The sequence below is a fragment of the Salvia hispanica genome, chromosome 3 (assembly GCF_029641045.1).
Source record: "Salvia hispanica isolate PSC_SH4W2 chromosome 3, Shi_PSC_v1, whole genome shotgun sequence".
Classification (NCBI taxonomy): Eukaryota; Viridiplantae; Streptophyta; class Magnoliopsida; order Lamiales; family Lamiaceae; genus Salvia; species Salvia hispanica.
This window is the reverse complement of record NC_142694.1, coordinates 3,861,592-3,878,796: the sequence shown is the minus strand read 5'-3', so window position 1 is coordinate 3,878,796 and position 17,205 is coordinate 3,861,592. Positions and strand designations below refer to the sequence as shown.

Genomic DNA, 17,205 nt, shown 5'->3' with positions numbered 1-17,205 from the left:
TTGTGACTGTACGTATTATTGTGCTAAATAGGATCCAAGTAATCAATTTAGTGACAAATAGGATTAAAATTGACATGTAGACAACCCGGGTTTCGTCGTTGACCCGCCGGGAGAAAATCCTAACGAAATGAAAGTTCGTGGTTTTAAAAACAAATCTCATAATTCATGAAAAAAACCAGAATTCGAGGAAAGATTTTGGTTTAAAAAGCTAAAAACCCTATAAACAATGACCTTGAACTTACAATTCTACCACACATAGTACATCACAATTTTATTCATTTGGTCACATATTTCCTGTCCATCTGCGTAATAAACACACTGACTAACGACGTGTGACAGATATTCCCCCGTCCCAGTTTAAAAGTCACATTTTGCAATAAAAGTCCGTCTCAATTTAATAATCACATTTAGAATCTTTCATATTTGGACATAAAATTTTATCTACTCCCTCCGTCCACAAACAATAGATCTATTGTTGTTCGGCACGGGTTTTAATGTAGAATTGGTAAAGTAAGAGAGATAAGGAGAAAAAGTAGGTAAAGTAAGAGAGATAGGGAGAAAAAGTGGAAAAAGTATGAGAGATATATTTTCCATTTTTAAAAAGTGATCTATTTTTTTTGGACGTCCTAAAATGGCAAAAGTGATCTATTTTTTGTGGACGTAGGGAGTATTATTCATCAAAATTACACTAAAATGTCATTATTATCTGCATAAAAATAAACCAAAAAAGAAAATGAAAAACCAAAAAGTCAAACCATCTCACTTAATTTATTACACACTCCACCAATTTCTTATAATTCGTGTCATAACTAATTTTAACTACTGAACTAGGACGGATAGAGTAATTAACAAAGGATCCAGTCAAACTAATTCACTTAAAATTTCACGCCACATTATTTTCCAGAAGAAACAAATCCTGCTTCTAATGCAATAGTCAAGCATGGAATATATTATAATCTGTAAATAATAAATATTATAAGGGTCAAAACCACATCACTCACCTTTCCAATAAAGATTAAAACAAAATAACTATAAAAAGGTGGCATATATACACACATACTACACAAGCTAGAAGTAGAAGAAAATGGATCCCCTCGTATCCTCTCTTCTCATTGCTCTATCCTTGATCAGTTTAACCGGCTTTCTATTCCTCCGGTCGCGGAGGGGGCCTCGGCTCCCCCCGGGACCCAGACCCCTCCCGATCATCGGAAATTTTCACCAGTTGGGAAAAAAACCATACGAAACACTGAGCCACCTCGCCAAAACCCACGGCCCCCTCATGTCCATCCGCTTGGGCAGCCTCTACACGGTGATCGTCTCCTCGCCCGAGATGGCGAAGGAGCTCCTCCAGCGCCACGGCCAGGTCTTCTCCGGCCGTACCATCGCCCAAGTGATGCACGCACGCGACCTGAACAAACTCTCCATGGCCTTCACTCCTGCCGGGAAGGAGTGGCGCGACAAGCGCAAGATCTGCAAGGAGGAGGTCTTCTCCGAGCGCAGCCTCGAGGGCAGCGAGGCCCTCCGCCAGGAGAAGCTGCAGCAGCTGGTGGAGCACGTGGGGCGCCACTGCGAGCGCGGGGACGTTGTGGACATCCACGACGTCCTGCTCGTTACCAACCTCAACCTCATGCTCACCACTCTCTTCTCCACCCGCTCCCCCGATTTCGAGTCCAAAACCACCAAGGAGTTCAAGGAGATCGTCGAGGTCATCGCTATCGCCGTCGCTGTCCCCAACTTCGCCGACTACTTCCCCATCCTCAAGCCCTTGGATCCGCAGGGAATCAAGCGAAAGGCTGAGTTGTACTTCGGCAAACTCTTTGCGAAATTCGAAGGTTTTCTTAACGAGAGGTTGGAGTCGAGAAAGAACAACCCGGGCGGTCCCAAGGAGCAGGATCTGCTCGAGACGCTCGTCGATATCAGCCAAGGAACCGGCTACAACTTGACCACTGAAGAAATTCCTTATTTACTTTTCGTAAGTTTAGTCATGTTACATGTTGTTAGGCATCAGTGGTACTCCAGGATCGATTATAAAATGTGTGAAACCAAAATTTTTGCAGGATTTATTTGTGGGAGGATCAGAAACGAACACAACCTCGATCGAGTGGATCATGACAGAGCTATTGTTCAATCCAGATAAACTGAAAAAGCTAAAAGAAGAGATAAAGAGCGTAGTGGGAGAGATGGGGCAAATACGGGAGGCGGATATTGCCCGTCTCCCGTATCTGCAGGCGGTGGTGAAGGAAACACTTCGTTTTCACCCGCCCGGGCCTCTCTTACTCCCGCGGAGATCAGAAGCCGATCAAGAGGTGAATGGTTATATGATTCCGAAAGGGACGCAGATACTCTTCAACGTGTGGGCAATGGGCAAAGATCCGAGCATTTGGACGGATCCGGAAAGGTTTGAGCCTGAACGGTTCCTTGAAAAGAAGGTGGACTTCAAAGGGCAGCATTTCGAGCTCATACCATTCGGGGCGGGGCGGAGAATATGCCCCGGAATGCCGTTAGCGACCCGGATTCTGCAGATGACGACGGCGGTTTTAGTTCATAATTTTGAGTGGAGACTTGAGAAAGACAAGGATCACGCAGACCATAAAGGAGAGGTGCTTGGTGTGGCCTTGCGCAGAGAAACTCCACTGAGAGCTTTTCCGTTTAAAATTTAATGTTCAACACAATTATATGTGTGTAATTCAAATAAAGTACTCCACAATTATGTGATTCTAATAATGTAAGGATGTTTAATGTAATAGGAACCAAAATTTTCGGTATTTGAAAATTTGGTGTACCATGTGGTGCTGATATCTAAAGTGCACAATCATATAATTAAATATTCCACGTAGGCTTATATCACACTTTTACTATAGTTTTATTCCATATTTTATTTTCGTTTTCGTTTTGTTTTGGTTTCCCTTTCCTTCCCTTCCCTCTTCCAGCCGTCATTTTTCAAGGAAATACAGAGACTCAAAATCCACCCCCAATTAACCCACACCCCCTCATTCATTTTAATTAATTTTTGGAACTCCTCTCATATTCTTCACCTCTTCCTGTTTGAGGATTCCATTTGTATATTAAAAAAAATACTAATGCAGCATGAAATTAAAATTCACGCCTGCGTGCCTAATTTCTTGGACTAATAATAATGCCAATGTTAATTGGTAGAAGAGGGTTCTCTTTCACAATTCATCTACCTTCTCCGCTTCTTGTAGGGCCGCTGCTGTTTGAAGAATGTGAGTTGATAGCGATAGAGAAAGTTTTGATGAGTATTGTCAATGTAAAAATACATTTGTGAGAAGAAAGATAGGTGAATTTTGTCGAAACGAACCAATATTAAAAAAAAAAAAGGAGGAAATATGGCAAACGTTTCACGTAGCTTAAAGATGCGCTCAAAATTGATACACATTATTTCACTTCTCTAATCATAGAAATATAGGTTAATTTCCTTATTATAATTTTTTTTAATACTTCTATAGTTTCATTTTCGTTTAAAGTTGTAGTAGTAATATCATCTGCCTTTAAAAATATTAATGGTATTATTTGGTACTACAAATTATTTATTTTCAAAAATATTTTAAAAAAATTCAAATGCTAATTTGTAGTAGTAGTACTCCCTTTTGTGTATGAATTTTGAATTTGTTTTAAATGCTTGTATTTGGTTTATACATGAAATTAATAGTCATGTAAAAACATAGTCATATGTAAAAAACAAAATTTGTAGTGACATAAGATAATTACAATATCTATTAATGTTTTTTTATAAATAGTAGTAAGATTTAAATGCTTGTATTTGGTTTGTTTAATGTTGTCTAATATCTTCAATCCCACTAATGCACTTGTAAAAATATAAAGCATTTAATTAGCTATACTTTTTTTGGTTAGTTTTAATTAGCTATCTTTGATGTCTTCTAAAACCACGTAGGTAGTTATCTTGAGATTAAACAATACTACGAATTAATTAGTCATAATCTTTCTTTCTCATACACAAAGCCGGCCTATACTGCTAAAAGATTTCAAGCAGCTAATAGAGTTGGTTGGATGCTTATAAAATAAGTTTTCTCATAGCTCATGAAAACTTCTTAGCTGGATTCAATCTACGTGAGTATTTAATATTTTATATGCATTCTATTTATCCTAGCCTAATCCGTTGTCTTACTTTGGAGTAGTATCATTCAATTATATTTACTATAAGTTTAGAACTATATATAGAGTCAGCTATCACATCGGGCATGTTTAACGTCTAACATGTTAAACTACTTCTTGTCCACAATGGTCTTTATAAAATTAGTAAAATGTGGTAGGTATAGGGAAAAAAATAATTGAAATATTATTAATAAAAAATGAGATTTATATTAATTGTAAAAGAAATTCAATAGCAACATAAGGTAATTAATTTTATGAATAGACCAAAAATAATATGACTATTGATCAAGTAAAGTAATAATTTTGACATATTTATATTTAAACTATAAAAAGTAATTTAGATACTTATCAGGTGATTACTCTTTTATGAACGGACCAAAAAAATATAACTATTTATCAATAAAGTAATAATTTTTTACTTATTTATATTTAAACTATGAAAAATATCCAGTTTAAGTATGTTTTCATTTGGAGATTTGATTTTTAAAAAAATTTGTTCAAAGCAAAAGAGTTAAATTAAGGATGTCAATCAAATCAATTCATTGGATTTTGGGTTAGTCTTACTTGAATTATTATGCGAGCTAATTGGGTTGGAATACTATTATAAATTTACTCCTAAATTTCATTGACTATTATAGTACTATATTTATAAAAAGTAATATACAAAAATATTAAAAACTTGCTGTCCTAAATCTATTCGATTTCAATCCAAGTTGCGGGCTATTCGAATCAAGCCACGTATATTCAAACTTTATTGACATCTCTTATTTCTATAATAGTGTCTTGTAGTGTGACATCTCTCACAAGTAATACTGCGATATTTCAGTATAAAATTTACTACCTGTGCAGTAAAATTTCAACAGTACATATTGATATTATCAATCATCCTCACAGCAAAATTCAGTAATTTCTCAAAAAATATATCAGTAGATGAAAGAATACTATGAGTCCATGACCTAACAAAAGGGCCATTTCCCAAGTAACCTCAGGAAGTAAGTATGTTATAGGCTTTCTAATGCTTGAACACCTTTCAGCATCTTCTGCAGTCCTAACCACCACCATCCTTGCGGTCCACAAGCGCGACGAGCTCGACGTTATCGGGATCCTCTCGAGCTTCGACAGCCTCTTTCATGTTGTCAACATCATCAGAAAGGATAGAAGAGCTTGGATCAGTTCTAGGAACCAAGAAGAGCAGGAAGAGCGGGGCGATCCTCAGCACGTTCCTGATCAGAATGGCGAGCCACATGTTCCCGAACTCTGTTCGTGTAACGTTCAAGACGTGGAGCAAGAGCCCCCCCAGCCACGAGGAAGTGAGGAGGCCGGCATTGTCTATAGACATGAGCAGGGCAAAGAAGGTGCCCTCAATGCCGGGCGGGCACATCTTGGAGCTCAGAACAAGAAGTGGCATCCATTTGAAGCGTCCGATCATTTGGCTCACGCTCGCATCAACCACCACGAACACAAAGTCGGGCACACCAAGCCACAAGTTCCAGCGCAGCACCAGCGCTAGATCCAGCATCCCTGAGAGGCAGGACAGGATCTGAGCCCAAAAGAGCAGATCGCGGAATGGATAGTCTTTTAGGCCGTATTGGTATAGTATAGCCCCGAGGAGCGATCCCACGGAGCCTATTGCCATGATATAACCAATTATTTGCTGCATAAATATCAAAGTTTAGTAGTGGCATAAGTACTAATTAATGCGAGATCAGTTGACATATGTACCTTAGAAAATGAAGGGCCGGATGGTGAATCCGTAACCCAATAAAACATTCCCTCGGAAACATTTAGGCCCAACGAGAAGGACAAGAACATGTACAAGCACGGCCTCCACACGTCTGGGCATTTCAACGTCCTCCACATAGCTTTACCAGCATTGGCTAAGTTCTGGCTGATCTGATTTTAGAAACCAAACAGTATTAATTAGCATTCACATTTGAATCTTGATCACCCCTGTTGTGGATTAGTACCTGTTCATAAGCAAAGGCGGATACGCGTTGTTCCTTGAGCAATATTCCAACTACGAAGACGAGACCAGCTGGTATCGTTAACAAGCCATATACACCCTTCCATTCAAAAGGCAATATAAAAAGGTTTAACAAACACATTTTTCAGTAGCTTATATACTCTGGAACAAAATCAGAGAAGGCTAGCTAACCTGTGGCCCGATTAGGTGAACGAATATGCCACTCAGAGAAAATCCCACGAGAGCCCCAATCGAGGAGCTCAAGGAACATAAGCTTTGCATGTCAGCTGCCAGGGAATGATGAAGGCCGCTTTTCTGAGCCACACATGCATCGATAGTAACATCTGCAATCGCAACACTGGCACTTGATGCTGTCAACGAAAGCAATGCTAATACTATGTGTAGTCCCGGGTGGAGCGACAAGAACAGCATGGAGACGATTCCTAGGGAACCTGGAAAAGGAAAGTTTGATAGCATAATCAAATCTACTACTACAAGACTATTTTCTTGTTGGCTCAAGAAACATGCTGCATTTCTGATTGAAAAATGTGCACTAATTCAAAATCCCATTTGAACTTTATAACCAATGAAATATCTTTACAATAGACTTAGACAGTTAGCTTCCTTTATAAGGGAGCATTGCCACTTAAATCTTGATCCTAATCTTTGAACAATCACAGTGTATTCTGAATTATTTGCTACACCATATTTTTGAGACAAGCATTACTACATCAATCTTTGGAGAAAACCTCACTCCACAAGTACTCTCTATATCAGATAACAACTAACCAAAAACTCATTACTCATTTGACATCAACATTCATCGAAGTTAAGGGGCATCGACTAGTAAGAACTACACGAACATACAACAGAGGAAACCTTATGTATAGCATCAACACAAACACAAATCTACTTCAAGAAATCATTGCACAAGCATTTGACAAACAACCTAGGCATCCAAGAGGCAATAACAAGAACTCCAGAACACAACCACAAACGATGCAACTAAATGAGAACATATAAGTTACCAGCAAAAACGAAATAAGGTCTCCGATGATACCCCGAAATCGGAACAACGTCGGTTAGGATACCCCAGAGCGGCTTGACGATCCAAGGAAGAGAAGTGATGCCGGCGTAGACCTGAGCCTCAGACGGCTGCACCTTCTGCACATCCTTCATGTAAAACTGCGTCCCAACTCTTGCAAGAGCTCCACCTAAGCCTTGGCTCACGCCATACACACTCACCACTCCAAACACAAAGCTCCAATGCAATTCTCTCGCAAGCATCTTGAACCAATGCACAGGGCTGTACAAAATGCTCCGCACCTCGCTCTCCGGCGCCTCCCCGCCGTGAGTCGGGAGCCTCTCTTCCTCCCCCATCACTCTGCAATCTACAACAAAAATGCCTCCGGAGCCGGAAAAATCTGATCTTTATACAAGATTTGTGAAGGGAGCTCGGAAAAAAGTCAACTTGGATCTTGATTTGACATAGAAATCAAAAGGGTCGGAATCCCAGATGGGATTTCGCAAATCTTGGATTCAGCTCTCATGAATCTTGTCTAAAACCGATGATTTCTTCATATGAGAGGAAAAAAGATGGAAGCTTTGGATTAATGTGATAACTATTTATCGGCTATGGCTATGCATTTGACCAAGAGCCTAACTGTTGCTTACTTGACAAATAGCAATGGTGCAGATCTTCACAGAGGCAAGGTAAAGATCCTTCTTTTTTTCGCTTGTGTGAAAGATAATCTCAAAATCAGATAGCAAGAAGGAGAAAGTTCCAAGGCAAGAGGTAGGTTGCTGAATGCAACGGTTTACATTTCAACTAACATTATACTACTCCTATATTAAAAATCTCAGATCGTATATTATCAGATTCTCTTCAATTTTTGTCTTGACTTAAATAATGTTATGCTAGCTCAGATCGTATATTATCAGATTCTCTAACATGTTCATTTATCAAGATTGAGGGAGGATGATTTAGAGTTAAAATAAAGTGAAAGATAATCCATTTATTTTGAAATGTTGAAACTTGAGAGATTGTTTTAAAAAGAGCGAAAAGGGTATTTTCTTTTCGTACTTCAATCAGTATTCTAATTTTGGACTTGCACTTTTATTATTGCTAATCAACCTTTAATGTTACAAGATGACAAAAGAGATGAGTAAAAAATTCACCCTTTAAGAGATATTGACGTATGAATGTTTTACTTCATACAAGTGAAGAAGTAAATATGAATTTTTTTCTCGAGAGAGAATGTGGAAAATAAAATGGCATCTTATTATAGTTTGGAGATAGTTGACCAAATTAGTGAAATTATTGGACAAATAAAGCAACTTAATTACATATGCCTGTCCGATACGGTAAATTTGGCATACTATCGATTATAGAGTTAATTTTAGGTGAAACTTTTGATTGATTGAAATATAATCAAGAATTCTTGCATGGTTTTGTAATTTTTATATAAGTATTAAATATTTATAGTGACAATTACATTGGATTGCACCCTACAAAGGGCAAGAGAAGTCTAACTTCTGCCATATCATGATCATCTTTAATGTGTGGTAAAATAATTCAGTTTCGGGTGTGAGTATCATGTATTATATCAAGAATTCACTTTATGGTTAATCGAGGCACATTATTTTGATTGGGAATATTTCGTATGATGAGCTACAAAGTTATTTAATAAAATAGTAATTTCTAATATAAAACATAGGGCTTGGCGTCAATTAATGCACAACCTTAATTCATTTTACAGTTTTAACATAACATTTGACCATTGCACTTTCACTTATTTTTCAATTTTATTGTGATGTAAGACCGTCACTTTCCCAACGCAAAAATGCTTCCCTAAACAATTTCAATAATCCATTATTCAACAGCAAAACTACCAACCTGGTAATGTGATGAACAAATACAACAAATTTTGTGGTTGAAATGAAAAGGCACTTTGCTACACAATTTGGATGGAAGGTTCCAAAGCGGATCAAGTAGAAGTCTACACTCTCGTTTGACACTGTAAATGCTAGTTCGTTCAAACTTCACCATATCCGAGTCTTCTTACCGTGATGATCGCGACTTCATTTTATCCTCCTCCTTTCTCTATCTCTGTCTCTCTCGCGAGTCCTTTCTCTGTCGTGATCATCCCTCTCCCTGCTGCCACTCTTTTCACGGCCCCTCTCCCGCTCCCTTCCTCTGTCACTATCCATCTCGTGTGGTCTGTCCCGGTCACGGCGTCTGTCCCGCTCTCTGTTCACCTCATTCTCCCTGTCTCTGTCTCGGATGGCTGATTTCCGCTGAGGGCTATGGCTTCTGCTTTGGCTACGGCGACGCTTTTTTGATGGCTCACGTGAGTCATCTTGTGGGTTCCTCCTCTCGGAAGATATCTCTGCAGTTTGATTAACATGAGTTTGGCATTTCACAGCAAGTAGCTACATTAAAAAAAATTGAAGCAGCAAAATATTCAAGAGCTGTCATGACTAGGCTTCCTCAAACTCTAAATCACATAGACAATAACAATGACAAGAAATTTGAGGTTGGCTTGTTATTGAAAAGTTATGTAATGACAATCTCTTCTTAACCTTGGTGCTCTACTTACTTCTGCCAGAAGCATGTGCATTTGAGTCAACTAGACCATATTCAACCAGCAGCCGACTCCTGTGCACAGCAACTTTTCTCTCGATTTCCTCCGGATTCTTTATCCCCTGTTCTTCAAGGGATTCGCGGTATTCCATCAAAGCAACCTCAAGACGCCTCATTTTTTGTCTGTGGCACGATCATATATCATATAGCATTATACATATAACATTAGACCATGTGCTCATAAATTAAACAAAATGAGATCAAGTAATCTGAACAATATCGAACTCTTGATGTTCCAGAAGAATCAATTTAGTACTACAATTTATTAGTGAAACATCATGTCAACCCAAAAGCACATTCAAAATTAAAAAAAAAAAAAAAATGTTACTCCAGCAAAGGGCTAATTACTGGTGAAGGTGGATCACATAAATTGTGGCAAATGAGAAGACTGAAAGATCACTCAACACCCTTCCTATAATGACAATTTAGGACATTAAGACATCATGTTAACTTTCAAAAAAATTTGATTGAATGCATTACTAATTACAGAAAGAAATGCACAAGTTACCTCTGCTCTTCATTCATGCCACCACTGTCTAGATATGCTGAATTACTGGCATCAGTAGTAAGGTCCGGCTCCTCTGTTTTGTGGACAGCGTCACCAGCATTTTCACTACCAGAAGATGAATAAGTCAACCCCAGGTCTCTAGTACTTTTATCACGCTCCTCATCACTTTCCTCATCCTCTCTAGCCCACTTAGAGGAAGGGAGAATTGATTCATTTTTTCCTTCGCCATTGTTAATCTCAGGTAGTAAGTCTGGGGAGGAAATAATTGGTCCTCTCCCCATTGACTGCACACTGTCATCCATTTTACCACCCCTTACTGATATTTTCCCTGGATCCCTTTCCGAGATTAACTCCTTCTGTCCGCTTGGGTATCTTCCGGAGCTTGACTGGCTATGAGCAGACTTTAACTCATCATCTAGTTCGTAACCCCTTTGCTTTTCTGCCTCCTCCAGATAAAGCAATCGAGCGACCATTATTTCTCTTCCACCAACCAGTGATAACCCATTGTGTCTGCAACGTCTTTCCAGTTCACTAAGGGGCAAACTCAATAACTCCCTCATGGCAGCTCCTTTACCAATTGCTAAAGCAGCATCTTGGTTAAACTTTTCCCCATCACCCGCTTCTGCAGAACCAGCCTTCCTCTCTAACTCAGGGGCATCACCACATATAGAATGGAAAGGGGTTACACCTGAGTTACTAGATCGAAGAAAGGTAGCTCGCAGTCCATTGACATATGCATCCGAGAACAGAAACCAGTCAGCCCATACTTGAAGAACTTTCAAAACACGTTCCTGAAAATATCAGAAGAGAAACCTTAACTTCTGACAGGGGAAGTCAGGCAGCATTTTCATGATACTGAATCAGATAATCATTACCTTTAGGGCTTCGGCTGTAATTCGTCCAGTTACACTACGATACAAGTCATTGAAGCTTTCCATAATGTCTGGTAAAGTTGCTTCAAATTTGGTACGATAAGCAGATGCATTTTTCACAGGAGCGCTGCTATTGTGCAGGATGTCTGAGACTAACATGAGTCTAGCAACTTTTGTGGGAATTGGAGTTTCTTTAAGAGTCAAAGACTCAGTCAATACTTCGACCACCTGAAATGCAATAATGGACATATTTATATAGAGACAACACCAGCGTCACATTGGCAGGAAGACTCCACCCAAAAGAAAAAAAAAACTGCACTTCCTCATGCAAAGCCAAGCAAACTTGTTCTATTAATTAACATAAGCTTCAGCAATCACCTCTCCTGCAGCATCAGCATTGTCTAGAGAAAATCCCATGGCTTCTTTTATCTGGCTTCTCTCCAATGTCAATGCACGTAACATGTCTTCAAATTCATCTCTTTGGGCATCTGTCAGTGTCCGTTCCATCTCCACACGCTGTAAAAAATCACAAGATGGAGCATATAACATATAAATACGCACAGCATAATCAAATTTGAAAAGTATGAGCACCAGCAAACAGCATGAAAGATTGGAGTAGTAAGTACTTTGCTTTTCCCTGCAGCATAAGTGCTCCCAGCTTCCTTTTCATGCTCGAAGCCTTTTGTTGTTGGTAATGGAGGGGGTATCCATCTTTACATGAAAATAGCAGGGTGTGAACAACAATACATACTGTCCAAACTCAAAAGTTCAACAAAAAGGGAATTATCCAATATTTTAGTCTCTAACAACTTTTCATGCATGAAAGCAATAAAAGACTGTAAACCAAACTCCACTTCATAAATTAAAATAGTTTATAAACCCTCAAATTATAGAGTCGAGTTTGAGATGGACGCAAAATTTGTGTGTTTTATAAAAAAAATTCCATTTACCTTCCACTACCAGTGATCATGATAAAAGGTTCCGTTCGCCATCGCTGAAGTGTATCACCCTGCATCAAACAAGTGTAATTTGAAATCAATGCTGCTATCTCTAGCTAGATATGAAGGATTATGGGATTAACTATGTTCTTTATAAATATTTCAAATTACCAATAATAATAATAATAATAGTAGTAGTAATAATAGTAGTAATAATAACAATACTGATGATGATAATGATGGTGATGGTGCTGGTGCTGGTGCTGGTGCTGGTGCTGGTGCTGGTGCTGGTGTTGGTGATGGTGATGGTGATAATAAAAAAGCTCACCTGAGCAAATGAATAGAGCCTCCACACATAGTAAGTATGTTCCTTCGAACCAAGCTCAAACAAAAAACTAAATAGAGGATTTCCACGGCCTCGCTCCATTATTGCTTGTTCAAAAGCACAGCCCCCATCCAGAACATAGAGAGCCATTGTATCAATAATATGTAGGAGATGATCATCATCAGGAGGAATAACATTTATATCAGGTACATTTGGTGTAAGTACCTACACATCCAAGAAAGAAATTGGTCCCAAGTATTAGTCAACATCATTTAGAGTAAAAAAAGAAAATTACAACTCCCATTTATTGAGATGTAGATAGCCTTGCTTTTATAATTCCGGTAGTTTTCAAATATCTGAGTAATTACTCATTGCATAGTTTGTGCATACCTGATACAAAAGTTGATGCCACATTAAAAGCTTATCTTTACCATTATTATAGTTGATGCCACATTTTACGTAGTGATAGAATATTATATAGCAGGTGTCCACATTTTCCATTTACTGGGGCTTTACCCACTATAAACTGCCAGTCTGTATAAACCAGAATGAAACTGTAAGCATGAGATTACTGACCAATTCAGAGTTTTGGCTTGGAACAGCAGTTACTGGGGGACCAGAAGGACCAGACAATATGACAGTTGCCCCCTGGCCACAAGACAATAATGGATTTCATAAGATTACAAGATAGATAAATAGCATAGCATCAGATCCCATATGCATGGAAGAGCCTCTAAAGCAGTCATTCTAATACCAATCAGATAACAAATTAAGTAAAACATCAAACTCACCTCCTTGCTCCTTATGGCCATATGTCCAGGGGGTGGAGCAGGAAGTGCCTGTGATGGAAGAGAAACAGATTTTCCCCACCCAATTTTCAATTCATATTCATAGACCACCACCCCTGGATTAAAGGAAAGGCAACGATTAGTATTATTTCCATTACATAATTCAGCTAGAGGGCACTCAGTTCAAATGCTTTGGCTAACATAAGCGAGCAAAAGCCTAATAAGCTAGAAGAAACCAAAAAACACATTCTCAACCAGTGCAAAACAGCAAAAGGTAATTTTTCAATTTAAATAGTTGACCTCTGATTCTTGTATAGCCGAGATTGTGAGAATTGCTTGTCCTAAATCTCACGTTACACCACATAAAACTAGGAGACACCCAAACTCTGAATATGAGAACGAAGACAGGAACTATAGAAATGTCGAACACCTACTAAAATGCTGTGTATGACCATATTCACACATACTGTCCTTGAAGCAACAAAATAGGTGATAAACTTCTGAAATGAATCCATCAGAGCCTTTATTACAAGACAGCATGCGTAGGCGCGTAGCTAAATAAATTTAGAAGGCGGTAAGAGATAAAAAGAAAAAATGAAAATTACTTTATCCATCAGGCAAGGGTTAAAGGAAAAAGGATGAAATGGCAACATCAACATACGCGATAAATAATACTAGTACAAAGAAAACCTGATAAAAATCAAATTATGGATAGACCGATGAAGACCGCAAACAAACCTTGCATTTCATCCTTAGCAGCTTGAGCTTCAGTTCTATTCATAAAAGCCACGAATCCACAATTCCTTTGCCGTCTCCGTTCCTCTTCTGTCCTTGGCCACATGATTTTAACACTAGCAACTGGACCAAATCTTCCAAAAGTCCGCAAAAGGAAATTCTCATCAACCTAAATGGGAAGAGAATAAATAGTAAAAGACACATTAGGTCAGATGTTTCCCATTTGAAGGTGGTTCGAGAAGTGCAGAGAACGAAGCAAGTGAAAAAGTCTAAAAAAGAGAGTGGGAAATGACACTGGTCAACCTGAGGTGACAAATTGCCCACATATAGATTTGTGGTCTGTGGATCTCCATCATCAAATGATCCAGGTCTTCCCATTGGATCAAATTCATCTGGCAGCTCATCGAACCTGCTAGATGGCTGGTACAAAGAAATCTAAAACTTAGAAATATTTAAAGCTAGACAAGACTAAGCAGATGATATTAACTCATAAATTTGTGAAAGACACCTGAGACATGAGTTAATAAGAAAAAAAAAACATTCTATCACCATAAAGAAGAGGAATCCAACTTGGAAGATTGCACCTGGTGACTACTAAAAATTTACAGGGTAATAGAACTACCTCTTGTGAAGAGAAAATAAGCAATATTAAGAAATCAACAATAAAGGCTGCAAGAGACTAGCTGTATATTACTGATAACCAGGCTTTAGTCAGAATATTCAAGATTCACAAGGCACTAACCGCAGAATTGTCCACGTGGCGTGTATCACGCCCATATTCACGATCTTGATTCCTTCTCTCCCTCATTTCCTGTTCATGCTTCAGTTCCTCCATAAAATGATCAATATTCCTCGACTTCCCTTTCTCTCTCTCCTTTGGTTTTTCCTCTTTCTGGATACTCTAAAAGAGAGAAGTGAAAAATGATTCAAAACACAAGAATCCATAAAGAAGTGAAAAAAGAAAAAATGATGCTTACTTTCTTTTCATATTCTTTACCCTTTGTTGCCATTGGTGGTGGGATGAAAGATGGAACATACCTGCATAAAGTTTGACTATAATCTAATACCTACTCTGATGATAAGTAAAATTGAAGACACAAAAAAAACTACAAACGTTACAGGTAAAAGTTAAGCATGCACAACTCAAGAGAGAAAAAAGAGAGCCACCTTGAATATTTTACAAAAGTCAGGCTCAGGCCCTAGAATTAAGCGCATCAATTCCAAACTAAACTAGCCTTCATATATAACAGCTATTACAATCCATGAAACAAAAAGATGGCTCTAAATCATGTGAAAACTTTCAAATTACTGAGTATATGACAACATCACATTTCCATGTATATGGTAAAATACACTCAGTTGAATTATTTTCTTTTGCAATAATTACTTTGTTCCTCCAATTTAATACTAATACTCTATCCTATATAGCCGTACAGTTTAAATCAAAATCTTTATGATGCAACTGTAAGGATGGCTGGATGTAAGAATTGGGATATTCTATATTGTTACTTTTAGATAGAATTAGAAACCATTACATCCAATAGCTGCAGTTTACATCTAAACTCAAATCTAATTGATGGGCCTAGAAATTGTAGACTGACCAGCTTAATTTGATTCAGAAATGGATATCAAAGTCAGAGTGAAATTTGAAGAAGCTAGGCAAACAAAGTATTTTGATAATAAATTCAATTATACAAATTATGCCGAGTTCTGACTTATTCCAGAATTCAGAACCCAATATTTTTCATCACATATACGTGTTGGGTGTGTATTTACATATGAAAACCACAAACTATATCATTTACCTCTGACTATTCATCCAAATTTTAGATCAACCAAATAACTAGTTCTCCAGGTGAGAGGTATCCATGAGGGTAAGGACACAGGTTTTTGTAAAGTAAGAATGAAGAGTTCAAGCCATAAGTTCTGCTAGTGGGCGAAAGGAAGGCAATAATTTGAAGGAAAATTATGTGCTACGTATGAGCTCAGCACAACAAACGGAAACAGTCGTCTATTTCGTACCACAAAAGTCTACTTTTGCTGATTCCTTTATTGTCTAGTATTCAAGGCATCCGATGTAATTAAGTGATTTTTTCGTATGCAATTCAGTATGATTCAAAGTGCATGCTCTTTATAAATGCAGCTGAGAATTTCAAAGAATCAGATGCTACATTCTCAATGTTGCTTAACAAATTCTATCAATGTGAAAGGGATAAAGGTTTCTGCTTAAAGTTGTGACCCTATAGAGTAGTATCCTGGGAAAGGAAAATTCCAGAAATTTACCACAACACTGAAATTTATTCTTATTACATTGGACAAATTAAAAGTGCAACCAAAACTTAGAGCACATATATTAGCTCAGAGAATGGCATAGAATCAGTCAGTCAGTTTTCTACAAGTTGAAAACCCAAAATATCATAGTCTGCAAGTCACCGAGCGGATGTTGTACTGAAGTTCCTAACTGTAATAGCATTGCAACATAGTTGATCAAAAGCATTTGTTTACCTACTCCCTTTCTTTATACCAGAACCCTCATCTTTGGAATTTCCACCTGCCATCCGCGAATGATAAAAAAGGCCCATATTTTTATTAATGTGTCCATGTAAGAAAGAAGAAATCATTTATTTATCCACATTGCAAAAAACAAACTAAAACTTTACATTTTATGGACATCATAGACATGTTCGATAATTGCAACTAACCTATTGAATCATTCTTCAGCTTCTCATTTGGGTTGATGGTACCACCTCTGACAAAAGCCTTTGACCCAGGTGTGTTATCTGCTTGAAACGATTCTACAAATTCCTGATATAACCGTGCAGTTTCATCCTCTGCCCTCTGCAAATATCAACAGATAAACATGAACATACGAAGATACACAGAATCTTGATATGAAGAAAAAAATTTAACTATCTTCAATTCAATCAAAAGGAGTCAGTTAGAAAAGAAGATACCTTTTTCTTCGCCTCTTCCTCTTCTCTGTGCTTTTGAAATGGTGTCTTCTTCCGGGCACTCATTATCCTGAATGAGAAGTAGTGCAGTATAATTACATTACACATGTTGCAAAATTTTAAAAGGAACAATTGCTAAACCACAAAAATAATCCAGCAACCATAAAAACTGTCACAAGCCCAGCCAAGAGTCCATAAACATACAACATTAACCATTTTGAAAAATAACCGCAGATTCAATCAACCGCATTCTACTATATAAGAGCGAATGCACAAAACTGAATACACTGGTAAATTGAGCCATATCCACATTTACCAATTCATTGAGAAAATTTAGTATTGGCGCTG

General features: G+C 38.0%; 3 protein-coding genes across 4 annotated transcripts; 1 reads left to right on the top strand and 2 right to left on the bottom strand.

Annotated features, from left to right (window-relative positions):
- The first annotated feature begins 1,070 nt into the window (after nt 1-1,070).
- Nucleotides 1,071-2,798, top strand: LOC125212946 (ferruginol synthase-like). Its single transcript, XM_048113259.2, has 2 exons — nt 1,071-1,972; nt 2,058-2,798. The coding sequence occupies exons 1-2, from the start codon at nt 1,085-1,087 to the stop codon at nt 2,658-2,660; spliced, it is 1,491 nt and encodes a 496-aa protein (XP_047969216.2). The 5' UTR covers nt 1,071-1,084; the 3' UTR covers nt 2,661-2,798.
- A 2,156-nt stretch (nt 2,799-4,954) lies between these two features.
- Nucleotides 4,955-7,970, bottom strand: LOC125211220 (putative folate-biopterin transporter 2). Its single transcript, XM_048110939.2, has 5 exons — nt 7,126-7,970; nt 6,290-6,549; nt 6,102-6,197; nt 5,857-6,027; nt 4,955-5,788 (listed from the first exon to the last, which is right to left on the bottom strand). Exons 1-5 carry the CDS (start codon nt 7,475-7,477, stop codon nt 5,183-5,185), a joined length of 1,485 nt encoding a protein of 494 aa, XP_047966896.2. The 5' UTR covers nt 7,478-7,970; the 3' UTR covers nt 4,955-5,182.
- Nucleotides 7,971-8,925: 955 nt separating this feature from the next.
- On the bottom strand, nt 8,926-17,192 carry LOC125214323 (protein RRC1-like). Of its 2 annotated transcripts, none has more exons than XM_089068400.1 (18): nt 17,174-17,192; nt 16,861-16,927; nt 16,609-16,744; nt 16,412-16,457; nt 14,884-14,944; nt 14,649-14,807; nt 14,210-14,326; nt 13,910-14,075; nt 13,175-13,287; nt 12,960-13,031; nt 12,387-12,608; nt 12,071-12,129; nt 11,747-11,831; nt 11,499-11,636; nt 11,124-11,348; nt 10,249-11,039; nt 9,697-9,863; nt 8,926-9,486 (listed from the first exon to the last, which is right to left on the bottom strand). In XM_089068400.1, exons 1-18 carry the CDS (start codon nt 17,179-17,181, stop codon nt 9,179-9,181), a joined length of 2,940 nt encoding a protein of 979 aa, XP_088924526.1. In that variant the 5' UTR covers nt 17,182-17,192; the 3' UTR covers nt 8,926-9,178. The 2 variants fall into 2 exon arrangements, with proteins under 2 accessions (XP_088924526.1, XP_088924527.1); XM_089068401.1 differs by having other exon boundaries at nt 14,649-14,798.
- Between the last annotated feature and the right edge of the window lie 13 nt (nt 17,193-17,205).

What these genes read in the sequence shown, in the direction of transcription:
- LOC125214323 (XM_089068400.1), bottom strand. An exon ending in GCTGAAGAATGATTCAATAG is followed by an intron (nt 16,458 to 16,608) that starts GTTAGTTGCAAT and finishes CGCGGATGGCAG; the next exon opens with GTGGAAATTCCAAAGATGAG. An exon ending in CAAGCCAAAACTCTGAATTG is followed by an intron (nt 12,609 to 12,959) that starts GTCAGTAATCTC and finishes TTGGATGTGTAG; the next exon opens with GTACTTACACCAAATGTACC.
- LOC125212946 (XM_048113259.2), top strand. Translation starts at nt 1,085, where the DNA reads ATGGATCCCCTCGTATCCTCTCTTCTCATTGCTCTATCCTTGATCAGT. An exon ending in AAATTCCTTATTTACTTTTC is followed by an intron (nt 1,973 to 2,057) that starts GTAAGTTTAGTC and finishes AAATTTTTGCAG; the next exon opens with GATTTATTTGTGGGAGGATC.
- LOC125211220 (XM_048110939.2), bottom strand. Translation starts at nt 7,477, where the DNA reads ATGGGGGAGGAAGAGAGGCTCCCGACTCACGGCGGGGAGGCGCCGGAG. An exon ending in ACCTTATTTCGTTTTTGCTG is followed by an intron (nt 6,550 to 7,125) that starts GTAACTTATATG and finishes TTCCTTTTCCAG; the next exon opens with GTTCCCTAGGAATCGTCTCC. An exon ending in CCGCCTTTGCTTATGAACAG is followed by an intron (nt 6,028 to 6,101) that starts GTACTAATCCAC and finishes TTCTAAAATCAG; the next exon opens with ATCAGCCAGAACTTAGCCAA.